The sequence below is a fragment of the Aspergillus viridinutans genome, assembly GCF_018404265.1.
Source record: "Aspergillus viridinutans IFM 47045 DNA, scaffold_5, whole genome shotgun sequence".
In the NCBI taxonomy this organism is placed as follows: Eukaryota; Fungi; Ascomycota; class Eurotiomycetes; order Eurotiales; family Aspergillaceae; genus Aspergillus; species Aspergillus viridinutans.
In genome coordinates, this window is record NW_025091221.1 from 1386745 (window position 1) to 1409782 (window position 23038).

General features: G+C 52.0%; 7 protein-coding genes across 7 annotated transcripts; 3 read left to right on the forward strand and 4 right to left on the reverse strand.

The window, feature by feature from the left end:
* Positions 1–1804: 1804 nt before the first annotated feature.
* Positions 1805–4585, reverse strand: rfeF (putative transcription factor RfeF; the record flags this gene model as incomplete). Its single annotated transcript, XM_043270581.1, has 7 exons — positions 1805–2224; positions 2273–2340; positions 2405–3254; positions 3363–3782; positions 4031–4084; positions 4209–4334; positions 4580–4585. 7 exons carry the CDS (start codon positions 4583–4585, stop codon positions 1805–1807), a joined length of 1944 nt encoding a protein of 647 aa, XP_043126516.1.
* A 1153-nt stretch (positions 4586–5738) lies between these two features.
* Aspvir_007400 (Gfo/Idh/MocA family oxidoreductase) lies at positions 5739–6884 on the forward strand (the record flags this gene model as incomplete). Its single annotated transcript, XM_043270582.1, has 1 exon — positions 5739–6884. The coding sequence occupies one exon, from the start codon at positions 5739–5741 to the stop codon at positions 6882–6884; it is 1146 nt and encodes a 381-aa protein (XP_043126517.1).
* A 313-nt stretch (positions 6885–7197) lies between these two features.
* Positions 7198–9340, reverse strand: Aspvir_007401 (signal recognition particle subunit SRP72; the record flags this gene model as incomplete). Its single annotated transcript, XM_043270583.1, has 4 exons — positions 7198–8401; positions 8458–8602; positions 8660–8933; positions 9020–9340. 4 exons carry the CDS (start codon positions 9338–9340, stop codon positions 7198–7200), a joined length of 1944 nt encoding a protein of 647 aa, XP_043126518.1.
* Positions 9341–10194: 854 nt separating this feature from the next.
* Positions 10195–11643, forward strand: Aspvir_007402 (glycosyltransferase family 31 protein; the record flags this gene model as incomplete). The annotated part of the gene is made up of 1 exon (XM_043270584.1): positions 10195–11643. The coding sequence occupies one exon, from the start codon at positions 10195–10197 to the stop codon at positions 11641–11643; it is 1449 nt and encodes a 482-aa protein (XP_043126519.1).
* Positions 11644–12421: 778 nt separating this feature from the next.
* Positions 12422–14433, reverse strand: Aspvir_007403 (putative C6 transcription factor (AmyR); the record flags this gene model as incomplete). Its single annotated transcript, XM_043270585.1, has 3 exons — positions 12422–12862; positions 12938–13388; positions 13457–14433. 3 exons carry the CDS (start codon positions 14431–14433, stop codon positions 12422–12424), a joined length of 1869 nt encoding a protein of 622 aa, XP_043126520.1.
* Positions 14434–16945: 2512 nt separating this feature from the next.
* On the forward strand, positions 16946–20103 carry Aspvir_007404 (glycoside hydrolase family 31 protein; the record flags this gene model as incomplete). Its single annotated transcript, XM_043270586.1, has 4 exons — positions 16946–17643; positions 17709–18116; positions 18178–18348; positions 18414–20103. The coding sequence occupies 4 exons, from the start codon at positions 16946–16948 to the stop codon at positions 20101–20103; spliced, it is 2967 nt and encodes a 988-aa protein (XP_043126521.1).
* Positions 20104–20319: 216 nt separating this feature from the next.
* On the reverse strand, positions 20320–22466 carry Aspvir_007405 (putative glucoamylase/glucan 1,4-alpha-glucosidase; the record flags this gene model as incomplete). Its single annotated transcript, XM_043270587.1, has 5 exons — positions 20320–20922; positions 20981–21618; positions 21667–21763; positions 21822–22108; positions 22184–22466. The coding sequence occupies 5 exons, from the start codon at positions 22464–22466 to the stop codon at positions 20320–20322; spliced, it is 1908 nt and encodes a 635-aa protein (XP_043126522.1).
* Between the last annotated feature and the right edge of the window lie 572 nt (positions 22467–23038).

Here is a 23038-nt window from a genome sequence, read left to right on the forward strand (position 1 = left end):
AGAAACGGCTTATTTCAAACAGAAAAGACTGTGGTGGGTATTGCAACAGGTCAATGAAGACAGACTGTAGACCAACACAATGGGTATCGGAGAAAGAAAGAAAAAGAGAAGGAAATAACCCAGCTTGCAAAACCCGTACAAGAGAGAGAAGAAAAAGTATAAACAAACAAAAGGCGTCCTAAACCAGTAGTGTACGATAGAGATCAGAGAGAAAGAAGTGAAAGAAGAGAAAAAAGAATGAATCCTTTCCGAAGGCGGCGCCTCAGGAGGCGGTTTGTTGCAACAGACTGGCGATAAAAGCTCCGCGATCGAAGAAAAATGGCGGGGGAGAACCGAATCCGGAAAGATGGCCGACTTGACGGTTCGCTGCTGGCAGGCGAGAATTAGAGATATGCAAGCAGCGCGGAATGCTACAATAATCTGAGAGATTGATTCGAGAAATGATTGTAAGACGACACAAAGAGGGATGAGCGACAAGCTATATCGTTAGATATCTAGATCCTTCCTTGTTAAATTTCCTGTCTCTTGCAGACTTGGCTCGCTCTGCGGAGAAACTCCAGAGTCCAGAACTGGGAGGGCGTGGGTCATCTCTACTATTTCATTTACGGAGGCCAATTTGCAAACGTGGGTAGAATGACCTAAGAATAATTAGGATTAGCCTCAAGGCTTAGGTTGGCAGAGGACATCGGCCTCCACCTCCATCTCTCGTTCAAATAATCCCACAACAGTGACATGTCTACCTCCAGGCTACAGCATATCATTACCTAGGTACCATCTGACAACCACTAAGCATTATCACTATTTTTAAAAAATAAACCCAAAACATGATAATACCCATGGCCAAGTAGACTACAAGTCTTGCATCTCACAACATACGGAGGCAACCTAGTTGTGAATGCAGTAATGCACAGCCCCCCCTTGGCCTATGAGACAGAAAAGAAAAGCCAATAAGTTCTCGAACAGACCTGTGTGGATACAGGTACTTCTGGGCAACCCTGTTGAGTGTGGCGGGATACCCCAATTCTGGGCCACACGTTGAACCTACCACAGAAATGCTTTGGGCGAAACATCGGTACGTTGGTAAGGTACATCTGAGGAATCAATCTCAATGGTCACTGAATAGTGGTCCGTAAGGGCTACCATGGACATGCTTGACAGAAGTTTACGCAGCCTTGTGTGGGTGCTGCGTACGGAGTATTTGGTACTGTGGTGGCAAACTTGGTTTTTCTTGGCTTGGGCCGCTCCGTCTGAAGCCAAAGCCAGGCTCAGGTTCGCTCAAGCCGTAAAGTCTTCTGATGCCATATGGTTTGCATGGTCGACAGTTCGACACTTTGTGTACGAAGCCGTCACTGATCATGTGACTGGCCGCTCACGTAGTGCACCTCTCCGCTAGTGGCCCTACGTCATGCGCGTAAATGTTGGTTGACAATGGGTCTTAGGTGCGACGATCCCCTTGCACTCAATGAGGTTCTATTCGCTAGTCATCCCAAATATCTTGTCTGATAGTGCAGATCGAGGAAGCAGCGTCCTTCACTTGGATGTCAAACAACTCGCACAAATTATCATAATTGAAAGAATGCAAGTCTCGTGAAGCTATGGAACAACATCCTCACCATATCTATCCTACCCCACCAAGTGTTCCCAGAAGAACCTCGCCCATTCATCTTTCTCAATTTCCTCAGGGCCGTATCAATTAGCAATATCGTGGCAAGGCTCTACATATGCTGCCATAGCAAGAAAAAAGAGACAACGACAACAATCGGCTCTGAAAGTACAGAAGTCATGTGTCGTCCGCATTTCGCGATCAGTACCTCGGAGGTTGTGGAGGCTGTCCATAGGGTCTCTGCTGCGGGGGATAGCCACCGGGAGAAGGACCAGAGGGAGGACGTCCGTATGGGTCAGAGGGAGGAGGGGCTCCATATCCACCGTACGCCTGTCCATAGCCAGGCTGTTGGGGTCCACCCTGGCTTTGGGAGTAAGGCGCTTGGTTGTAGCCTTGTCCCTGGCCATAGGGTCCTGGCTGATTGTATCCAGAGGGTGGAGGTTGATTATAGTAGCCGGGCTGCTGGCCATAGTTTTGGCCTGGGTTGTAACCTCCGTACTGGCCAGGAGGTCCAGGAGGGGGAGGACCGCCGGGACCACCAGGACCACCAGGACGGGCTGCAGCCTTTTCGTCCTTGGTATCGTACGAGGAATCAATGGCACCGAGCATCAATTTGGCGCACTGGAAATGGTCAGCCAGTTACGATCAGTACTTCCTGAAAGGACCTACCCAGAGCTCGCGAGTCAGATGAATTGGAGGGTTGGCGCGGGCCATCTCATCCTGTTCGACTTCGAAGTCTGGCCATTCCGTTAGCCTTGGTGTTCTGTGCTACGGACGAGTTGCATGTGCGACACAACTTACTGGATGTACAGTCGATCAAACTTCCGATGTGGGGATCCTCATCCAGACTGGCAAGGAACTCGCGGGCCTTGGTGTCGGTGCCAACCTGCGAAAACTGGAACGAAACTGCACCTCTTCCGTACTGGGTTCTGGATACCTCTTCGCTGGCATATCGAATGGCGCTAGCGACAGTATCGTGTGGCTCACCAGCAGGCTGACCATCAGTGATGGTGATGATCAGGACAGGTTTCTGCAGACGACCGGCCCGAGCAGGAGCAACAACCATTGGTTCAAGAACCTTGTTCCTCAAGCTTGTACCCAATGGTGTCAAGCCGGCGAAGCGAACACGTGAGACGAGCATATTGACATCATCGACGCTGCGGATACCATCGGCAATTTCATTGTTGTTCATGAAGCGCACAGAGATGCCATCTTGATCGAACGTCGACGCACCGGTCGCGACGATGCCAAGAATCTGTCTCAGCTGCTCTTTTCTCACCCCCTTCTCTTCGAACTCGATGGAACCACTGTCATCGACATAAAGGATAACATCAAAGAGAGCGAGTTTCATGACGTCCATTGCCACTTCCTGCGGCACTGACCACTCATGGACAAGTCTGTCAACCTTTGCCGGAGCTTCATTGGCCAACGACTGGACAAGTCTATCCAGCTTGTCAGGAGGGTAAAAGCTTTGCAAATTCTTCTCTTGAATGGTGCCAATCAAAAGCTGTCTGTAGGCGCCGATCTGCTGCTCAGTGGCACGGGCGGGAGGAGCGCCGCCAGGGTGGCCATATCCAGCCTGTCCTGGGCCCCCTGGTGGACCTCCAGGTCCGCCTTGGTACGGCGCGCCTTGAGGAGCATAAGGCTGTCCCTAAACAAGCAATCACAGTCAGCAATCATGATAGGAACAATAGAGTCGCACAGTGACGCAAAAATTGCAAAACACGGCAACCAATCAATTTGGGAACGCAGTATGTACATATGCCTGTTGCTGCGGAGAATATGGCTGTCCGTAGGGTTGAGCCTGTGGTGGAGGTGGGGCGGTTCGTCCATAACCTTGCTGGGGCTGCCCTTGGCCATATGAAGGTCCAGTACCGTAGGGTGAACCCTGAGGGTAGCCCTGTGACTGTGGATGGGGGCTGTACGGTGCTTGCGGATATCCCTGAGGTGCAGGTGACTGAGCAGTAGGATAAGGAGAGTGGGATGTAGGAGCCGGGGAAGGCGAAGGAGCTGGCTTGTTGGGAGGCACCGAGGGTGCGTTATAGGGCTGATATTGTTGCTGTTGTGGCGGCGGAGTAGATGTTGGATAGGGAGACTGGGGCTGAGCTGAACCAGGTCGAAGCTGAGAAGGATATCCTTGTTGGTTATAATAAGGTCGAGACATGATGATGGACGTCGTCTTCAATCACCGGAGCAGTAGCAGGGAAGGTTGAAGTTTGTAGTCCCAGGAATTGGGGGTTCGACAATCTCTGATGGAAGGAGGGGCAGACGAGCAAATGTGGAGTGACAATGTAATTGGGAGGGCAACTTTCATTCGATGGAAAGATTGCAGGGCGCAGCGGGCATTTGTTTGAGGAAAGACAAAGAAATCAAGAAAAAGGGAGGGGAAAAAAAGACGTCAAGCAGTAAGCAAGAAATTGCGCTTACCGGATTGCTAGGAGTGGACGGCGAGTAAGCTTGATACTGTTGTTGCTGTTGCTGCTGGATAAGGGAATATCAGCGTTAGCAAACTCAACATTGTTGCGACCGTAGTTAACGGCGATGACGCCGATACATGATTAATGATACTAAAGTCATAAAACGAGGGGCAAAAAAGTGGACTCACATATCCACCAGCACCAGGCTGCAGCGATGCAGGAGGACCTCCCGTGTAGCCAGCGGGCGGAGCTCCTGAATAAGCACCGCTCATCTTCGGCGCGTTGTTTTGAGCGTTGGCGATTTTGGAGGCAAACTGTATACAGAAGCAAGTAAATCGTCAGTTTTCAGCGAGCGGAGGGTCGATATATCATCATCATCATTATTATCATCATCGTCATCATCATCGTTGTCATACACAGCCTTGTCCTTCTGATATCTGTCCTTGTTTTGATCGACTGACAACCTCTCATCACCCTCCATTTCAGACAAACAAACTCCGTTTAGGGGGAGCGGGGCAAAAGACGCGGGGCATTCTTTTTAAGAGATGGCAATACTTACGCCCATTGCTGTGGTGTTGCACACTTGAAACTGGGATAGGAATGTCACAGTTCAATGGGACAAATAGAAAGGGTGAGAAGGGAGAATGTCAAAGATGGAATGATCATGAAGTCCAAATGAAACTAAAAGATGGAAGCTCGACTGGAGCAGCAGCAGTGTAATTGATGACGACTTTCAGCTGGAACTAGCCTGTCATGAGACCCGCTTATGGGTAGTATTATTCTTTAGTATCTCTGAACTAGCACAATATAACTGACCTGGTAAGAAGGAAACTGCAAATTTTAGTATATGGCTGAGGCAAGATTGAGTACTTGTAAGCTATATGTACAAGAGAACAGTTTGCAGAGGTGCGTAGGAGACAATGTAGTTCATCTAGCAAAATGCGACAAAAACACCGCGATAAGGCTATCAATCTCATCTCGAGGCTACAGTTGCATAGAACATTGAAAAACATCGCATCAAGTACATCCCAATGCGATGATTTCCTCCCTCAATCATCCATGGTTCTCCCCTGACTCCGAAACTCAACCAATTCATTGAACCACGGAGGCTCAAGGCTGTGCTGGGCTGTACAAACCTTGCCTCTTGAACCTTGTCGTTCCACCTGCTGTGGCAGATATCACTTAATGCCGCCGAGACTTTCGTCACCTTGTGCGCATTCATACACTGCTTAAGCTGATTTAGAGATATGAACCTGACTGTTTTGATACAGCATAGTAGGTTTCGCACATGAGGTAACAATATCCGAAGACACTTTTGTGTGGTCCTCCACAAGTTACACAGTTTTGATGCATTAAGGGAGTTATGCGCTGCTTACTGATCAGTTCCATATAGTTACTTGGTATGGCTGATGTCATCCCATAACGAGATCCCGTCAATTGACGGTGGTGGTTTAAGGAAGGGGGAATGCGGGACTCACTCCCTTTTATCATCTCCTACGTGGTCTTTTAACCCTTCCGTCTAAGACTTTCGATAAACAAGTCCCTTACTCCAGACGTATTTTCGAAACCGTGTCCCTTCTCTTCTGGAGAAATGATCTCGAGTCGCTATCTTCCAATGGACAGCTGCTGTCAAGATAGCTTCCTACCTACCTAAGTAGCAATCAAGTACACTCGAAGGCTATTTTGGCTCGGTCCAATACAGCCGACAGTTTGTGGAGATGACTCAATCACCCCTCCGAGTAGGAATCCTCGGCGCAGACAGCGAAGTAGTCCAGACCATCTACTTGCCTGCCCTACAAGCCCTGGATCAAAACTTCACAGTCGCAGTCCTTCACAGCACAGCCAGCAGCGCCAATAATACTGACTTTCCGCGAACCACCACTTCAATCGACGATGTCATCCATGATCCCGATGTCGATCTCATCCTCAACTTCCTCCCTAACGAGTACCACGAGACCTACACAATCGCCGCCCTCGAGGCAGGCAAACACGTCATGGTCGAAACCCCTGTAAGCCTCAGCATCCGAAGCACCAAACGAATCATCGCGGCCGAGCAGCGCGCCCCGAACGGGGCTAAGGTCTTCGTCGCCTGCGCGCGCCGCTACGTACCGTGCTTTGAAGACGTGTTCAGGAAAGAAGTCGCGAGCCTCGACCGGATCTACTACGCTCGGTGTCGGAACATCGCAGGCCCGCACACAGCGCATTCAGCCACGACGCCCCAAAAACCGACGCTACCCAAGATGTGCAGCAGCAGCAGCAGCAACGGAGCGGGAACCGGCGACAAGCATCTCCTGCAGGTGCTTCTGGAGGAAGTGTTCAGCGGACAAGAGCTGAGCCAGGACCGTATCGCGCTGTGCCAGTTCCTCGCTTCATTGGGGTGTCATGATCTGGGTCTGATGCGGGATACGCTCGGCGCGCCGGATACGATCTCCACGATCTCGGTGAACGATCCGTTCTACTCGGCCATTTTCCACTACACGGATACTGCGGCGAGGGGCGGACACCCGTTTACCCTGGTGTACGAGACAGGTACTGACTCCGTGCCGCGGTGTGATGCGCACCTGGCTATCTATGGCCGTACGAAGACCGTGACCATCTACTACGAGCTTCCGTATGCGCGGAGCCAGCTGTTGCGGGTGGTGGTGGAGGATATGGATGATCAGGGCGTGCTCAGGAAGATGGAGAGTGTGAGTAGTTGGGAGGATGGTTATCGGGAGGAGTTGAAGGCGCTGTATGCGTTTCTTGTGGAAGGGAAGCCGGCCAAGACGACGGCTGTAGATGGTCTCCAGGATCTAAAGTTGTTCCGGATGATGTTCGAGCAGTATGATCGGCAGTGCGGGACCATTCTAACTCCCCTTGGCTAGAACCTTTTTGGGTGGTGAAGCGTGAAGGCCATGAAAGCTTGAATTCATCGATTGTCTTGAATGATTTGCCGAGGTCACTTTAGCTGACTTAGTTCCAGGCCAGTCGTGTCCCTAGAATGTCGCACTGGCGGAGCTTGGATATTCTGATTTCAGTTCTTGAATATGTTTCGGTACCTTCTTGAGTATCAATACAGGAAGTTGAAGATCCGTTAGGAAGGTGAAGGTCATCTACATGCTTCGCAAGCCACAATTCACCATAGTCTAGATCCCTCCCATGCAAGGCATCTCTCATAACGCTCAATGCAACATGCGCCTACCGCTTTCCCTTCTTCTTCTTCTTTGAACTGGCGCCACCACCTTGAGCCTTGGGCTGTGTGGTAGCTGGCGCCTCCTCCGCCTTCTCGTTGACAACACCACCCTGCATCCTCTCAGCAGCACGTTGCTTGCCCTTCCGCCCCTTGGGCCGATACGTGGACCGGTCGCGGAGCGGTAACCACCGCTCCGGATCCGGAGTCTTGTTAGGGTCGTAATCCTTGGGAAGACGCGACTTCCTGACCCGTTTCGTCGCGCGGGTCTGGCTCTCCGCTGCAGTCCTCTTCCTTGCGCCGGCAATCGCGGCAGCCGCGGCTGCGGCTGTAGCAGAGGAGGGAGAGATGCCCGCTTGCTCGAGGGTTGCAATATCGACGTCTGCGATCAGATCCTCGACGGCAGGGAGGCTTTCTAGCTGCGACTCTACCTTGGAGTAGTCGAGGGTGGCCTGCGAGGCGACGTAGCCGGCGACTGCGAATTGGTCGCCGTTGTTATTCTGGTACAGATCCTTAAACAGTTCTCCTGAGAGGGTTAGGTCTGCGTGGTCAGAGGAGTGTAGTAGCGACGCCGCTGCAGCGCGGAGAAGGGGCACGGGGGCTTCGGCGCGGTTTCGCCAGTGGTTCGCTGCCTTGGCTAACTCTGACCGAATCTGACCCTTGCGGCCTTCAAGCTTGTACAGGGACACCAGCACCGTAAGGAGGCCGGGGCTGAAGCGGATGTCCTTGTCCTGCTCGACAATGGACTCGTCGAGGTTCTGCAGCAGTTTTTCCAGCGTGTCGATGGCGGAAGTAGTATTGCCTGCATTGACGTAGAGCTGAACCACAGTCAGGACCAGCCCGATGTCCTTGGGCCGTCTCTCCAAGACCGGGAGGATGGCTTTCAGGGCCTTGGGCCCGGTTTGGCCTTGTGCGTGTGCCGCTGCACTGTAGACCGAAAGCAGGTTGGTCTTGGCGTCGAGCGAGGGACAGGCTGCTTTGGATAGTACTTTGGATGCGGAGCGGATGATGCCGTCGTACTTCTGTACGAGAAGGTCCGCGGCGTGAGAATTCCCCATCATCACATTATTCTGGTAGTCAAAGAGCTTATCATTGTCGGTGGAGTCGGGTGTCTGATGCAAGGCTTTGTACAGAGCATAGGGATTGGCAGCGGTGTCTTGAACGAGGGTGATGTTGTGTTGGGCAATCTTCTTTGTGGAAAGCTCGGGGATACTGTATTGAGGTTAGCTTTGAGTCGCGGTGCAACGAGCCAAGCGGTTTATACATACTCATCTACTGAAATTTCCTGGAGCACCGACTCGGCCTCCTCAGACTTGCCTTGGCGGAGTAAGACGTACAGCTGCTGCACCGAAATAGGAAGCAGCTCTGCGGCCCTGTCCTCTGGGGTCAGATCTTCCGAGGTTCGACAGAGTTCTGCAAGATTGTTAGTTCCATGCTCGCCAATCGGACAGACATGCGATCGGTACGAACCTTTGGCCCGTTTCAGCAGCATTTCACCTTGCGCGAAATCTCCCTTGGCGATGCTCAGACATGCCGCGTTGTATACAGTCTCGAACGCTTCCAAATCCTCTCTTGTGGGTCTAGCATGTCGTACGAACTCGGGGTATCCTCTCCACTGCAATTGCGCATCCGCGGCCCACGAATTGATCCGCAGGTCGTTCTCTTCATTACCCATCGACGCCTTGTCCTTGGCCAATTCCTCATAAAGCTCAGCGGTCCGGCGAAACTTCTCGGCGCGGTAGCTCTAGATAGAGGAATTCATTGTAAGCCGCGTCCGGTTCCTCATGTGCTGTTCTTGGGGGCTAATAATGAAAAAGAGAAAGGACTTACAGCTTGAGCTTCCAGATGGTTGGCCCCTCTTCCACGAGCTAGACCGGAGACGACATTGATCGCTTCATCGGGCTGACCGTGCTTGTAGAGGGCATATGCGTATTCCAGCGCAGCCTCCTTCTTCAACGCATCCCCGCTTTCTTCAAACACACGCAGGCAGTCCTCGTAGCGGTCAAGTTTCAACAAGGCCACTGCCTTGGCATGTTGGGCATGGAGGTCCGCTTTGGACTTTGCCAGCGCCGCATTGGCGGAACTGAGCATCTCTTCATGATCGTCAATGGAGGCTCGTTGCAGCAATGAGCTCAATGACTGAGTAGCCATGGCGGCGGGGGGGTTTGATTGGAGCTGCGGTTGGAAGATACCAGCACGAGAGGTGGGTGCTGCGGAGTTCGGTTATTGTTGGTCAAGTCTCCCAGACGCAATTCCGCCGTTATGGCAGGGTTGCCTTTGTGTTTGAGGACGAACTGAATAATCCGGGGTTCTGGCTCGAATCATCCACATGCCACAGTGTGCGGAAGACAGATATTTCCTTATTTGGGAATTTGCATCTATGATGCTTGTGGACTGCCGTAATGCCTTGCAGACCGCGGATGACTAAGCCGCCTAAGGGACAGTCCACCGGCCCACTTTCCCTGGCCATTCGCCTCTTCTTATTCGCCTCTTTTCGTCTCCATGACGGGTTTAAGTGGCAGTCGGCGTTGATTCCCACCATCCCGGGGTTGACACTTGACGCCCAGGCACATTGGAGATAGAATCTTAAACTGGAAGACGGACCTTTTCCTTTTTTCCCCTCTTTTTCTTTATCTTTCTCCTGTTTCCTTCGATTCTGAAGTGGAAAAAAGAGAAGGGAAGAAAGACTACCCATCTATCCTCTCTTTCTTTCTTTCTTTCTTTCTTGCTTCCCCTTTCTACTAGATTTAAGGTCTAGACCCGGCTGTGACCTCCTGATCGGATTAGTCTCCCCGTTCCTCTTTCCTATCCTCGCAGGGGCTCCTATATTGGCCTTGCTCAGTCCACGTCCACCAACTCCAATCCAGTTTCTTCGCAGTCGGACGAGATGCTCATGCTCATTCTATTGTCGACACGGTAATCGGTTTCTGTCTCTATCGTCGCTGTCCGTTCGAGCTTGGGTTGAGCGAGGGAAAGCGGAACTCACACACAGAGGACAAACTCAAATGTTGTCGAAACTCAAGGATAAGCCCAGACCAGCAATTGGCGCATCATGGATGAGGAAAAGGAGAGTGCTGCGCTTCTATGTCGCGCTGCTTCTCGTCGCTGGTTTTACTTATAAACTGTGGCCCCGCATCGAGTATATACCCGAGGAACCCCCAACAGTTATACAAAATATCCCCATCGCCTCCTCGGGCGTCAAGTGCGAACCCGACTTGGACGTTCTCCGCCGCCTGGAGGTTCGGAAGCTTTCTCTGTATGAACGGCGTGAGATGATCGTCGCTCGTTCCTCGGAATCGAATCTGCCCATCCGCCAGCGGCTCAATATCCCCTTGCTTCAGCAACAATCGTCGAGCGATGAGGCTCGTAAGCTGGGTCTGCCATCGCAGGACGATTGCTACATTAAACCCCCAGTTACGGTGCAGGTGCCTCCGTCACCTGCGAATGTGGATGCTTCGCATATTGACTTTGGCGTTGCTACGACGTTGGAACGGTTGAACGACTCGTTGGACGCCTTTACGCACTGGGCTGGTTACACACGCACTCGTATTTTCGCCTTGATTGAACCGGATGAACGAGTGGAGGAGGTCCAGGCCAAGGCCGATAGCCTGGGGATCAACCTGTTCGTGACACAGTCGGAGGAGGAGTATCTGACTCGATACTTCTTACTGGTTGCGCATCTGGCGAAGAACATGCGGCCGTGGACGCGCTGGGCCTGCATAATTGACGATGACACCTTTTTCCTGTCCATGGCGGCCTTGGTGGATGCGCTTGCCGAATACGACCACACGAAACCCATGTACATTGGGGGCGTGTCGGAGAGTGTTTCGCAGATTGGCTTTTTCGGCCTGCTGGGATACGGCGGCGCGGGCGTCTTTCTGTCTCGTCCCCTGGTGCAGCAATTGAGCAACCACGACGTCTTCGAAGCCTGCCAAGCCATGCCTCACACCGGGGACCGGAGAATCGCACTCTGCATATACCAGCACACGGACACGAAGCTGACGGTGGATTATCGACTGCACCAACTCGACATGCGAGGCGACGTGTCGGGGTTCTTCGAGTGCGGGCGCGAACCACCGCTATCCGTGCATCACTGGAAGTCATGGTTCCAGGCCGACATGGCTAAACTCAGCGTCATCACGAATCTCTGCGGGGATAAGTGTTTACTGCGCCAGTGGCAGTTTTCAGACGGCTGGACCCTCACCAATGGCTTCTCCATCGCCAAATACAGTACCGAGATCGACGTGGACGATAAGACCATGGAGCTCTCGTGGGTCGGCAACAAAGAGTCGTTCATGCATGCGCTCGGTCCTCTCAGGCCCAAGGACATGGGCAAATTCAGCTATATTCTCGAGGACTCGGTGTTCTTTGGCAACCAAGTGCGCCAATGGTACGTCCACCGCGACGCCAAGAACGGCGACCAGATCATCGAGTTGATCTGGAAGACAGCGTAGACCTTATTCCCACCCTGAGATGGCTTTGGTACACTCACTGTGCAAATATTGTTCTTTATTCACTATTTGCTTATGCGATGGCTATTCTAGACGACGCCTTGATGCCTGGCATGTTTTCACGTACACAATTCTTCTACTGTCCATAGACTTTGAGACCGCTGCACCCACCGTTACCAATATTAATCATCTCCTGTGGCTTTAGGGTGGCTTGCAATATACCCATTCTTGCTCCAGTTTGGTTTCATCTCAATTATATCGTATGACTCCACGAATGTAATCAGCTTTCAGGAACCCGAAATACCCAGCTACAGACCGCCATATCTATACACCCCGTGCTCTAATAGCACAGCCTCCGCAATAAATATCAAGCACCTCAACGGTCCAAACATGGCCGCCTCTCTTTTATCCATGTCCTCATGGTTCATCTTCAGCACTATGTCTAGCTTGAGATTGAGGCTTGAACGCAAATGCATTACAGAACTGATTCCTGAGTCTATAGGAACGCTTATACATATGCCTACGGTGAAGAGTAGCGGGGACATACGCAGCCATGATTATCTTCAAGTCAACGTACGCTGAGTATAGCAGCTGGGAGCCAGTGAATATGCCTAACTCCGTACACTTGCAACCCATTATCCATCCCTGGATCCCCGAGACATATACAAAAAAACATATGTACAGATAATCAACGTAAGGATATACATCGAAGCCAAAAATACAGACCACAGCGCGGGTATCCATATCCATATCTACATCCGTTTCTCTACTTCGTAGTCGATTATCGTGCCGCCCGGAGAAGATGGGTATCGTGAAATGCCAACGGCGATGGAATGTGCGATACCGAGGCAGGAACAGGGACAGGGACAGGGACACGGTCCGATTCCTCTGGCTCTGGGTCTGCGGCCGTAAGCAGGTCCCATCGACTCTGGCCTTGGTCGCGCCAGGAGGGCGTGGGCCCCGAGGGTGGTGCGGTGATGAGGGGGAGGAAATTGCTCATGTTAATGGAGCAGTCGAGGCCGAGGATGCTCTTTGAGCGATTGAGGAGGGCGGGGAAGAGGTATGAGGGGGAGCCGCGGATGCGGGAGAGGGTGCTGAGGAGGCCCCAGAGGAGTTTGCGGGGGTCAACGGGGGATTCGGCGGGGTGGTGGTGGGAGGCTTTTGAGCCGAGGGAGCGGGTAACGTCTGCGACGGCCATGGCTATGTCGAAGAGTTTTTGTTCCTGGAAAGAAGGACAAGTCAGCCGGTGGGTTGGTCGTGTGTTAAGAAACCAGGAGGCGGAATTGGAGAGGCTCACCATGCCAATTCCGTGGGCATCGACAGATCCCTGGGATGCAGCACCGATGACGTCCATCACGGCTTTTCCTACCAGGAGTGGGAGATGGAAGGGAAGGACGGCGTCGTCTCGCGACCCGGGCTGCGAGGCGTGCGCCATGGAGAGCTTCCAGATCATCGCCTGCAGCCACTGCTGTGTGACGAGGATGTCGACTCTTTGGATCTCTACTACCCCGTCTAGCGACATGGGCTTGGAGAGACTGGACTGGATGGAGGATATGGGAGGCATCTCGAAGAAGCCATCCCCGCCACCGGCGGAGATCCAGTCGTACAGGTTGGGAGTCAGTTTCTCGAATATGTTGATTAGGTTGATGAAGCCGTAAGTCAGAATGGGATCGTCCGAGCGGAGAACTTGTGGTTTATGGATGGAGTTGCGTAACATGACCGGTTTCAATTGCTGCAATGCGTACCCCCTGGGTCACTCAAAGGGTCAAATTCGGCTTTCAAGCAGCAATTTACCGTCAGATGCAGATAAACTCACCTCTCTGTGATGAAGAGCAGCCAGAAGACACGCCTTTTTTCTTCTGCTTCTTCAGGTCCAAATTCTGAGTAGGTCGCCTCCCGATGCAGGCCTAGAGTGAAAATCATGGATGTAGCTTGGCACAGGTAGAACCACGCTTGCTCCTGTTTGTCGAGATTGCCATAACAAGCAAACAGGAAGAATGAAGTCAAAAGACTCTCGATGCTGACTTCGTCCACTGGATCACACTTCTTCCTTGCCCGTACCGCCTCTGCGAGCAACTCTTCCCCTGACATCATGTACTGTCCCTCAGTGTTGAAGGCGGAGGGGTCCATGGCACCGTCAAACTTGAGCTGTATGTGAGTCGCGGCACACAACGAAGCCAGAAAAGCATACCTCCGTGAAGAGAGTCTTTCCAGCTGGTGGCAGTCCGCCTGTATTTCCTCCTTCCGTACCACTGGCATGATGGGGAAAAGGTATTTGAAGTAGACGTTCACATGTGCCAGCAGAACAGGTGACGAGAGACGTCTTGAAAAAGGAGAGCATTGACCGGTCCCAGAGTCAGACATGGAGTTCGTCGAGTCGGGGGAAGAGACCAGTTCCGGAGGCCCGAGCCGTGTAAATGAGTCCAGGAACTCCTGGGAGTTGAACTGGGAATCCACCACGGTAAACGGAGGAGACGTGGGAGAGGCTCCTATGGGGTAACTTCCGGCCTCTGGAAGGAACTCCTTGTCCAGAGTGTGCTGTCGAGGGCCATAATGCAAGGTATCCCGAGGTCGTGAAATTAGCGGATGGACAGGCGCCAGAGGATAGAGAGTCCGGAACTTGGGGCCTTTACGGCGCAGAACGTCGCTGTAGGAGCAGGAAAGGAGGAGCCGGGAGCACTTGTCGCATGGAAGCTCTCTCGAGCACTTGATCTTCCGACGCCTACAGTTGTCGCAGGCTTGCTTGCACGGTTTCTGTTCAGATTTCGCGGGGGTATCACTGGGGGAGTCCATTGCCAAATACGGACACAAGCGAATTTCTCACGGAAAAGTGAAGGATATAGTATGTAAAGTCAGGAAGAAGATATTATGGACACGACCTTGCATGACCAGAAAATCTCAACGTCTTGTGGTCATTGTAGATTGCTTCTCATAAGACTATGGCAGTCACATGTAGAATTCAGTCATAGATAGAACCATGACCACCACGATATGAAAGTCAACAAAACAAATGTCGAGGTCAAAGAGGAAATAAGTTCAAGGAAGGGAAGTAAATTATGAAAAGGTCAAAGAAAAACCTGGGGAAGCAGCGGGGAGCTGCAAGGAGCAAAACGAAGCCCTGTTTAGAGCACTTTTTGAAACCGATGATAGACTGGACTCGATACTACCTACTATTCACAGTTCTATGCAGCTGTACTGCAGGTACTAAACACGGCCGAGATCAGGGCACAGAAGTTTGTAATGGGCGTATGGTTGTATTGTAAACTTGTATCCCTTGACTATGGCCAATACACCAAATTTGTTTACTAGGGTACCTATTTAGGCTAGATCAGGTCAAGATGGTACATGTATACTGTAACCCATGGTATTCTTGGTGACAACTATATTATTATTATATTATTAAGCCTAGGGGCTGGGTGCCTCTATTAGGTAGGACCCCGCGTTATCCTCGTCATCCACTAAGACTTTCACTAGAACCTTCATGGAACAGAATCGCAGCAGCATACGAAGGAGGGGAAAGAGTTTTGTCTAAACGGCTCTTGAAACCCACTAACTCCTACACGAGGTGTGGCATCGATTCAGCATATCTAAGGAGGGGATAGTTGGAAGATAGTCTAGCTGGATAGTGGAATTTCCTATGCTTCATCCCCACAGGTTGTACTTTACATCACCCCCGGATCTCGCCACCTAGCACAAAGTTTCAATCATGGGCATTGTCATAGAGTAGGGATATGGAACGTGTAGTAAACCGAATAAGAGGGGTTGATTAAAAAGGGCTGACGCCAGCATGGTCTGCGAACCAACCTATTAGACATGGTGTTATGGATGCGTTATTTTGTACAATGACCCTTCAAGTAGCAGATAGGCATCAAAGTATAAGAGTCGTATCATAATATGTGATGATGATGCATCCTGGTTTAGGTGCACCTAGTGGATCTAAGAATGGATATTCGTAGGTATCCTAGCCGCCATAAGCTCGAGTTGATATGGACGAGTGAACCAGCATATAATAGCGCCTTGTTAGGCACTAGTTAAACTAAGACCAAGCCCACAGCCCACAGAACGAATGAGAGTCCATTCAACTGCCGTTTGTTTGCTTTGTTCCACTTTGCCGAGGGGAGGCGTACTGACATCCATCTCAAAAATGGTTTCGGGAAGCCGAGGACAAGCATCGAATGACGAGCTGATGACCTGCCGGTTATAAGGTAGGATCATGAGATGGTTCCTCCAGCTCGAGCTTCTTGGTTGCTCCCATAGTCAAGATATGAGAACATCTGCGGTCAAAGGTCGGTACAGATGGGCTTAACCACGATCGACCCACAAGGAGAGTTAACTGAAGTGAATTCATTAATATCCCATTGATTTTATACGGATGAGATCAGACAATGCCACTCTCACGGCCCTCACCGAGAGATCCAACTAGGATATATTATCAATGATTCGCATGTAACCTTAACCAACATTATCCAGATATTTTCCACTTCCTCGGGAATTTATCGGGCTCAGGACCAATCAAGGCCTTGGTATCAGATGATCAATGAGCGGATAGTCCTTTTCCTCACCTGCAGCCTGATCCCAGAGGGTAAAGCTTGAGGCAATTTGTGTTTGTTTGGTTACTATTCAATACGTCTACTACATCATTTGACTAAGGTTTAGAGCGTGGCAAAGGCTGCCGAGTAAGAGCTAACTTCGAACATCTTCCCTGGCTCCGGCCGCTGTGGGTGACATGGTGCTCTTGTCGGTCCGACATGTAATTTTCGTGTATTATCAGCTGTAATATACACGGTAACATCGCCGTTTCCACAGCCGGCGCGAACCCCGGGCTCGGAGGAATGCTTTTCCCTCCCCTCCCGTCCCCTTTCTTCCCCCTCTCAGTGCATAAGCTTTCCCCCCAGTCCAATACTCCAATGACCTTGCGCCCCCGCACGAGCCTAGAGCGGAAAAGCAACAACAGCCAGAATAGGAAGCCCGATTCCTAATAATCCTGCGAGATGGAAGCTTTTTTTCTCGTCCCAGCTTCCAGTTCTGGGATGTTCTTTGCGGAGCTCTGCTCGGGCATTTGACGGAGGAATTCATCAGTGTCCCAGGATGATTTTCTCTTCGAGTCTCAACTGTCAGGCCAGCATACCACGCATAGCAGTAATGTAAGTGGGGTTCCGTCACAAAGACAGGAAATTCGCTCTGCAACGTATCTGCTCCGTACCTGGAAATGATATAAAGGTGACGATCTCTCGCTGGAATGGCGTTCAATTTTCTTTCTGTCGGCAACAGCACGGTTTGGTCGTGTTTTCCTGAGACTTTCACCATGGCCAGCCTCCTGGGCCTCGTCGCCAGTGCTTGGCTCCTCCCCATGGCCTATGGCGCAAGCCATTCGCTTGCCCCTAGCACGTCCGCAACCTCAGCATACGCGCAATACACCTTACCATCTTCTGTTGACATTGGTGCTCAATTGATCGCCAACATCGACGATCCTCTTGCCGTCGACGCGCAGTCTGTCTGTCCGGGCTACAAAGCCTCAAACCTGCAGCAGACATCCCGAGGTTTCACCGCCAGCCTGCAGCTCGCGGGCGACCCTTGCAACGTGTACGGGACAGACGTCGATTCGTTGTCACTAACGGTGGATTATCTGGCCAAGGACCGCCTGAATATCCAAATTGTTCCTACCTACGTGGATGCCTCCAACGCTTCTTGGTACCTCCTCTCGGAAGACTTGGTGCCCCGGGCTCAAGGCTCCGGCGTGTCCGCCTCTCAAAGTGACTTTGAAGTGAAGTGGTCCAATGAGCCTTCTTTCAACCTCAAGGTGATTCGCAAGGCTACTGGAGACGTCCTCGTCGATACCGAGGGCTCGATCTTGGTCTTTGAGAACCAGTTTATCGAGTTCGTCTCTTCTTTGCCCGAGGGTTACAACCTGTACGGTTTGGGAGAGCGCATGGCCCAGCTGCGGCTTTTGAGGAACGCGACCCTAACCACCTATGCAGCGGATGTGGGAGACCCGATTGATAGGTATGTTGCTGACCATTTTTTAAACTCAATGAACAAAGTCCACAAGCTCACAATCAGCTCTCCAGGAACATCTATGGACAGCATTCGTTCTATCTGGACACCAGATACTATACCAAAGGCGCGAATGGGTCCTACTTGCTTGTCAACACTGACGAGGTAGACATGTCGGAGGACTATGAATCATTCTCCCACGGTGTCTTTCTGAGAAACTCTCATGGTCAGGAAGTTCTCCTGCAACCCCGCAACATCACTTGGCGCACAATCGGTGGTAGCATCGATTTGACTTTCTACTCCGGTCCCACGCAAGCGGCCGTCACAAAGAGCTACCAGCTCTCTACTATTGGACTGCCTGCAATGCAGCAGTACAGCGCCCTTGGATATCACCAATGCCGCTGGGGCTACCGGAATTGGTCTCAGCTCGAAGAAGTGGTCAACAACTTTGAGCGATTTGAGATTCCCCTGGAATACATCTGGTCAGTCTGGTTTCTGAGCCTATACGTTTTTCCCAGTTTCTTTTACTTACATCCCTTCCAGGAGCGACATCGATTACATGCTTGGCTACCGTGACTTTGAAAATGATCCCGAACGGTTCTCATACGATGAAGGCGAGGAATTTCTGAACAAACTGCACAGCTCGGGACGACACTACGTTCCTATCGTTGACTCGGCAATCTATATTCCCAACCCCGACAATGCATCGGATGCGTAAGTTCTTGTTATTCTATCCTCTTTGTTAGATGGTCAAGTTCTCACGAAAATTTGGCTTCCAGGTACGAGCCTTATGCTCGAGGGGCAAAGGATGACGTTTTCATCAAGAACCCCGATGGAAGCCTCTACATCGGTGCAGTGTGGCCGGGCTTTACTGTCTTCCCCGATTGGCACAACCCTAAGGCATTTGACTACTGGGCCAACGAACTCGTCACCTGGTGGAAGAAGATTGCGTTTGATGGCATCTGGATTGATATGAGCGAAGTGTCCTCTTTCTGCGTTGGCAGCTGTGGAACAGGTAAGCTACATCTGAACCCGGTTCACCCACCATTTCAGCTTCCCGGTGAACCTGGCAATATCGGCTACAAGTACCCCGAGGCCTTCAACGTGACGAACTCTACCGAAGCTGCCTCTGCCTCCGCCGCCTCTGCCAGTCAGGCTTCGGCTGCTGCTGCTACCCAGACCGGCACTACGTCAACTTCTACATCGTATCTGCGGACGACGCCGACGCCGGGCGTCCGTGATGTGAATTACCCTCCTTATGTGATTAATCATGTTCAGGACGGTCATGACCTTGCCGTTCACGCCATTTCTCCCAACTCGACTCATGTCGACGGTGTCCAGGAATACGATGTTCATAGTCTGTGGGGTCACCAGATCCTCAATGCCACCTACTACGGACTAAGCCAGGTCTTCACTGAGAAGCGACCCTTCATCATTGGTCGGTCTACCTTTGCTGGCTCGGGCAAGTGGGCCGGTCACTGGGGCGGTGATAACAACTCCAAATGGGGCTCCATGTTCCTGTCCATCGCGCAGGGTCTGTCGTTCTCGCTGTTTGGTATTCCCATGTTCGGCGTGGATACCTGCGGTTTCAACGGTAACACTGATGAGGAGCTCTGCAGCCGGTGGATGCAGCTGTCGGCCTTCTTCCCCTTCTATCGCAACCACAATGTCCTTGCGGCTATCCCCCAGGAGCCCTACCGCTGGGCCTCTGTCACCCAAGCCGCCAAGGCCGCCATGAAGATCCGCTATTCCATCCTGCCCTACTTCTACACTCTCTTCCACCAGGCCCACACCACCGGCTCTACCGTCATGCGCGCTCTCGCCTGGGAGTTCCCTACTGACCCGTCCCTCGCCGCTGTCGACACCCAGTTCATGGTCGGTCCTTCCATCATGGTCGTCCCCGTTCTCGAGCCCCTCGTCGATACCGTCAAGGGCGTGTTCCCGGGCATCGGCAAGGGCGAAGTCTGGTACGACTGGTACACCCAGACCGCCGTTGACGCCAAACCCGGCGTCAACACCACCATCCCCGCTCCGCTGGGCCACATCCCCGTCTACGTCCGTGGAGGCAGCATCCTGCCCATGCAGGAACCCGCCCTCACGACCAGAGACGCCCGTAGCACCCCCTGGTCGCTACTCGCCGCTCTGGGCGGCAACCAGACTGCCTCTGGCTCGCTGTACCTCGATGATGGAGCCAGCGTCAATCCGTCCTCTACTCTCGACGTCGACTTCCAGGCTATCGGCTCGAGCATCAAGGTCTCGGTCAAGGGTACCTGGGAGGAGAAGAACCGCCTGGATAAGGTGACTGTCCTCGGCGTGGCTGAGAAGCCTTCCGCTGTGACGTTCAACGGCCGCAACGTCCACCCTGGCTCGGTGCACTACAATGCTACCTCCAAGGTGCTGTCTGTGCAGGGATTGCAAAGCCTGACGCCCCATGGCGCCTGGGCTGGAGATTGGGTTCTGAAGTGGTAGTTTCTCTACAGTTCATACGTTGTCTGGTGAGGAATGACTTAATGATTGTATAGCTACTCAGATTTATATATCAGAAGAACTAGCTCATCATTGTGGGCATACTACGAAGTACTATCGAAAATGTAACCTGAGAAAGTAGCTCTATGTGTAAGCCACGCAGGAGCCTGAAAGCTCCGTAGGATTGTTGCTCACGATATATATAGTGAGAAATTGAAATCACCATCTCCAGACGGCATTGATCGTGGCATTGGCAGCGCCACACTCGTTGGGCACCACAAACGCTCGATTCTGACCTTCTTCCCAGATAACCTTACCATCCCCGACGCTCTTCCGAATGAACTTGAATTCAAACTCTTCCCCAGCATCCAAGATCACGGTCCCGTACCACAACGGCGTGATGCTCGAGTACTCATTCGCATCCAACTTCGACGCCTGATGCCGAGAATCCCACTCGCCCAGCGCGGGGATGGATCCGACGAGGAAGACGTCCTCGCCAATGAGGGTGGTTGCCAGGATATTGAACCGAACTGCTACGGTACGCCGGGGGAAGAGGCACTCTGGGCTGGGCCACTTGATCCGTTTAATGGGGCGGTAGGGTCCTCGTGCGGAGGAAGGGGAGCAGATTTGGGGAGGGATGGTGGTCGTGTTTGAGGGGAAAGGTTTGATTTGCGATGCGGAAGGATTGAGAGCGCGTCTTCGCGCCTGGATTGCAGTGAGAAAGGAGGTGTACGACCAAGTGAGGTCTTGCGCTGAGACGGGAGAGCCGTCGTAGCGCGAGAACTGTTCGGCGAGGGCGCCATTCGGGGGTGTGTATTTTTGCTGTTGGTTATGTTAGTAGTTGACACGGTTCTGGCAAAAGGGTAGAGGGTGACTTTACCACGACGCGGAGAAATCCATCTGCGTAATCTCTAACTGCTGCAGTTATAGAGGCAAATATGCCGGTGTCCTGCGCGTAGGTTCCAACTGTAGCTGATGGGTACACGTCTTGGAAGAACGCGAGGCTTATGTTTGTAACGGTGAGAGATCCCAAGCTCTCCCACTGGTAAAGTGCATCGTATAGCTGCTCAGCTGCTGCCAAGGTGCACAGATACCAAGGGTGTCCGCCTTGATAGACATCCTCAGGGTACCGACCTACGGCTACAGCTTGGCCCCAAGGGATGCCTGCATTGATCGGGTAGAGCGAGCGGAAAGAGTCTACAACTTCTTTGTGGCTTGCAAGCGCCCGGTCAGAACACGGTTGGAACGTCTCTTCGTCGCAGCCCGCATTGGGGTCAAACGTATGTATGATGCCTAGTATGGAATTGGCATCTTTCCCGGACCGATCACTATCCAGATTGGCCAATAGGGACGAGCCAGTCCAGTAAGACTGCAGAAAACAGAGGACTTGTGGTGTCTGTGACAGACAGTTCGAACATGTTTTACCAAGCCTCTGGGCAAGGGCTGCACCCTGGCGAAGGGCTTGATGCTGGACTGCCGTGGTGAAAAATGAGGAGCCGCGAACTTCCTCCCAAAGATCTTTTGGATCTGGTCAGTAGATTATCATCCCGTATCTGAGAAACGTACCAAAAGTAGAAGAGTTCCAAAACTCCGTCACATAGGAAAGGTCATTCTGAATGATTGGCCAGATGCTTGACTCAACCGTAGAGAAATGACCATTATCCTATTAAAATGCTCGAAGTTAGGAAGCTCAGTCTTTACCAAAGTCAACAAAAACATACAATCATCAAGTTCGCGTAGGATATCAATGTTGTTGCTCTCAGCGCGGGCCCATCCCTCTGGGGACGGCCCCAGGAGCCGCGGAATGGCGATGTATCCACCCTCAACTTGGGTTCCCCCAGGCCTCCGCTTGAAAGATTTCCGGAAGGGTTAGAGACGGTCTGCAAGCGCGCCTGGGAGTCTATATAATCCTCTATGATTCTTTGGAGTGCAGGATCGTTATCAGCGGCAAAAGAATCAACGAGGTATTTGATAGTGAGAGCGGCATCTCGAGTCCAGGTATAGTAGTCTCAACCACAGGTCAGCCTGGACAGTTGCAGTAAATGAAGAAATCATCAATTGTAAGGAGGAAATAATCACTCACAGTCCGGATTGCTTTGACTAGGACTAGCGATGACGATGCCAGGGCCAGCGCCGGTCGCCTTGGCCCCGTTCGGTCCGATATTGTTGAACACACCATCGAGGGCATATGGGGTTTCCTGCGCTAACCATGACTCCAAAAGATCCGTCGTCCGGGGCGTTATTATTGCTGGGATCACAATCTGAGCGGGGTCCGAGAGAGCGCTGACAGTGGTCAAGACGCCTATGGCGATCGTCAGGAACTGTCTCGTCGTCATCTCGCTCGGACGCGATGTTTCATCTTTCATTTCATCAGGGCGGACGAAGACTGCCTCGCATGCACAGCTTTCACATGCTTTTATTAATGAACTGCCTTGAGTGGATCACAGTAATGATGATGGAGGGGAAATATGGAAAATGAGACGAGAAGCTCAGCGGTCACACTGCAAGACTGAAAGAGAGCCGGAGACCAACCACCTGACGCCCCCTTCTTGCCTGCATACATGATACACCACCACATCTTCCCCACGTCAGCCTATCGGTACAAAATGCGATCGGTCCATTTTCCATATGTGGCGTCGAATCAGCTGCTATATTCCAACGACGATGTTGATCTTCCTCTATCGAAGCTGCAAGGGCGATGCAGTAGTCCACAAACTGAATACCGACCGGCAGATCCTCGTGCTGGATGACCAGGGGCGGACATTCACAGGGGATTTATTTGAATTCTTAATGGCACTCTCGTCCGCTCCTGAGGTTATTCCGTGAGGTATTCTTGATCGCTGACGATCCGAGATGGGTGGAAACCGTGGAATACGCATTTGGTGGTGATCTACTGTCTGTCGGTATCCTCCTTCATCTTTGTCTGAGGGTTATAAAA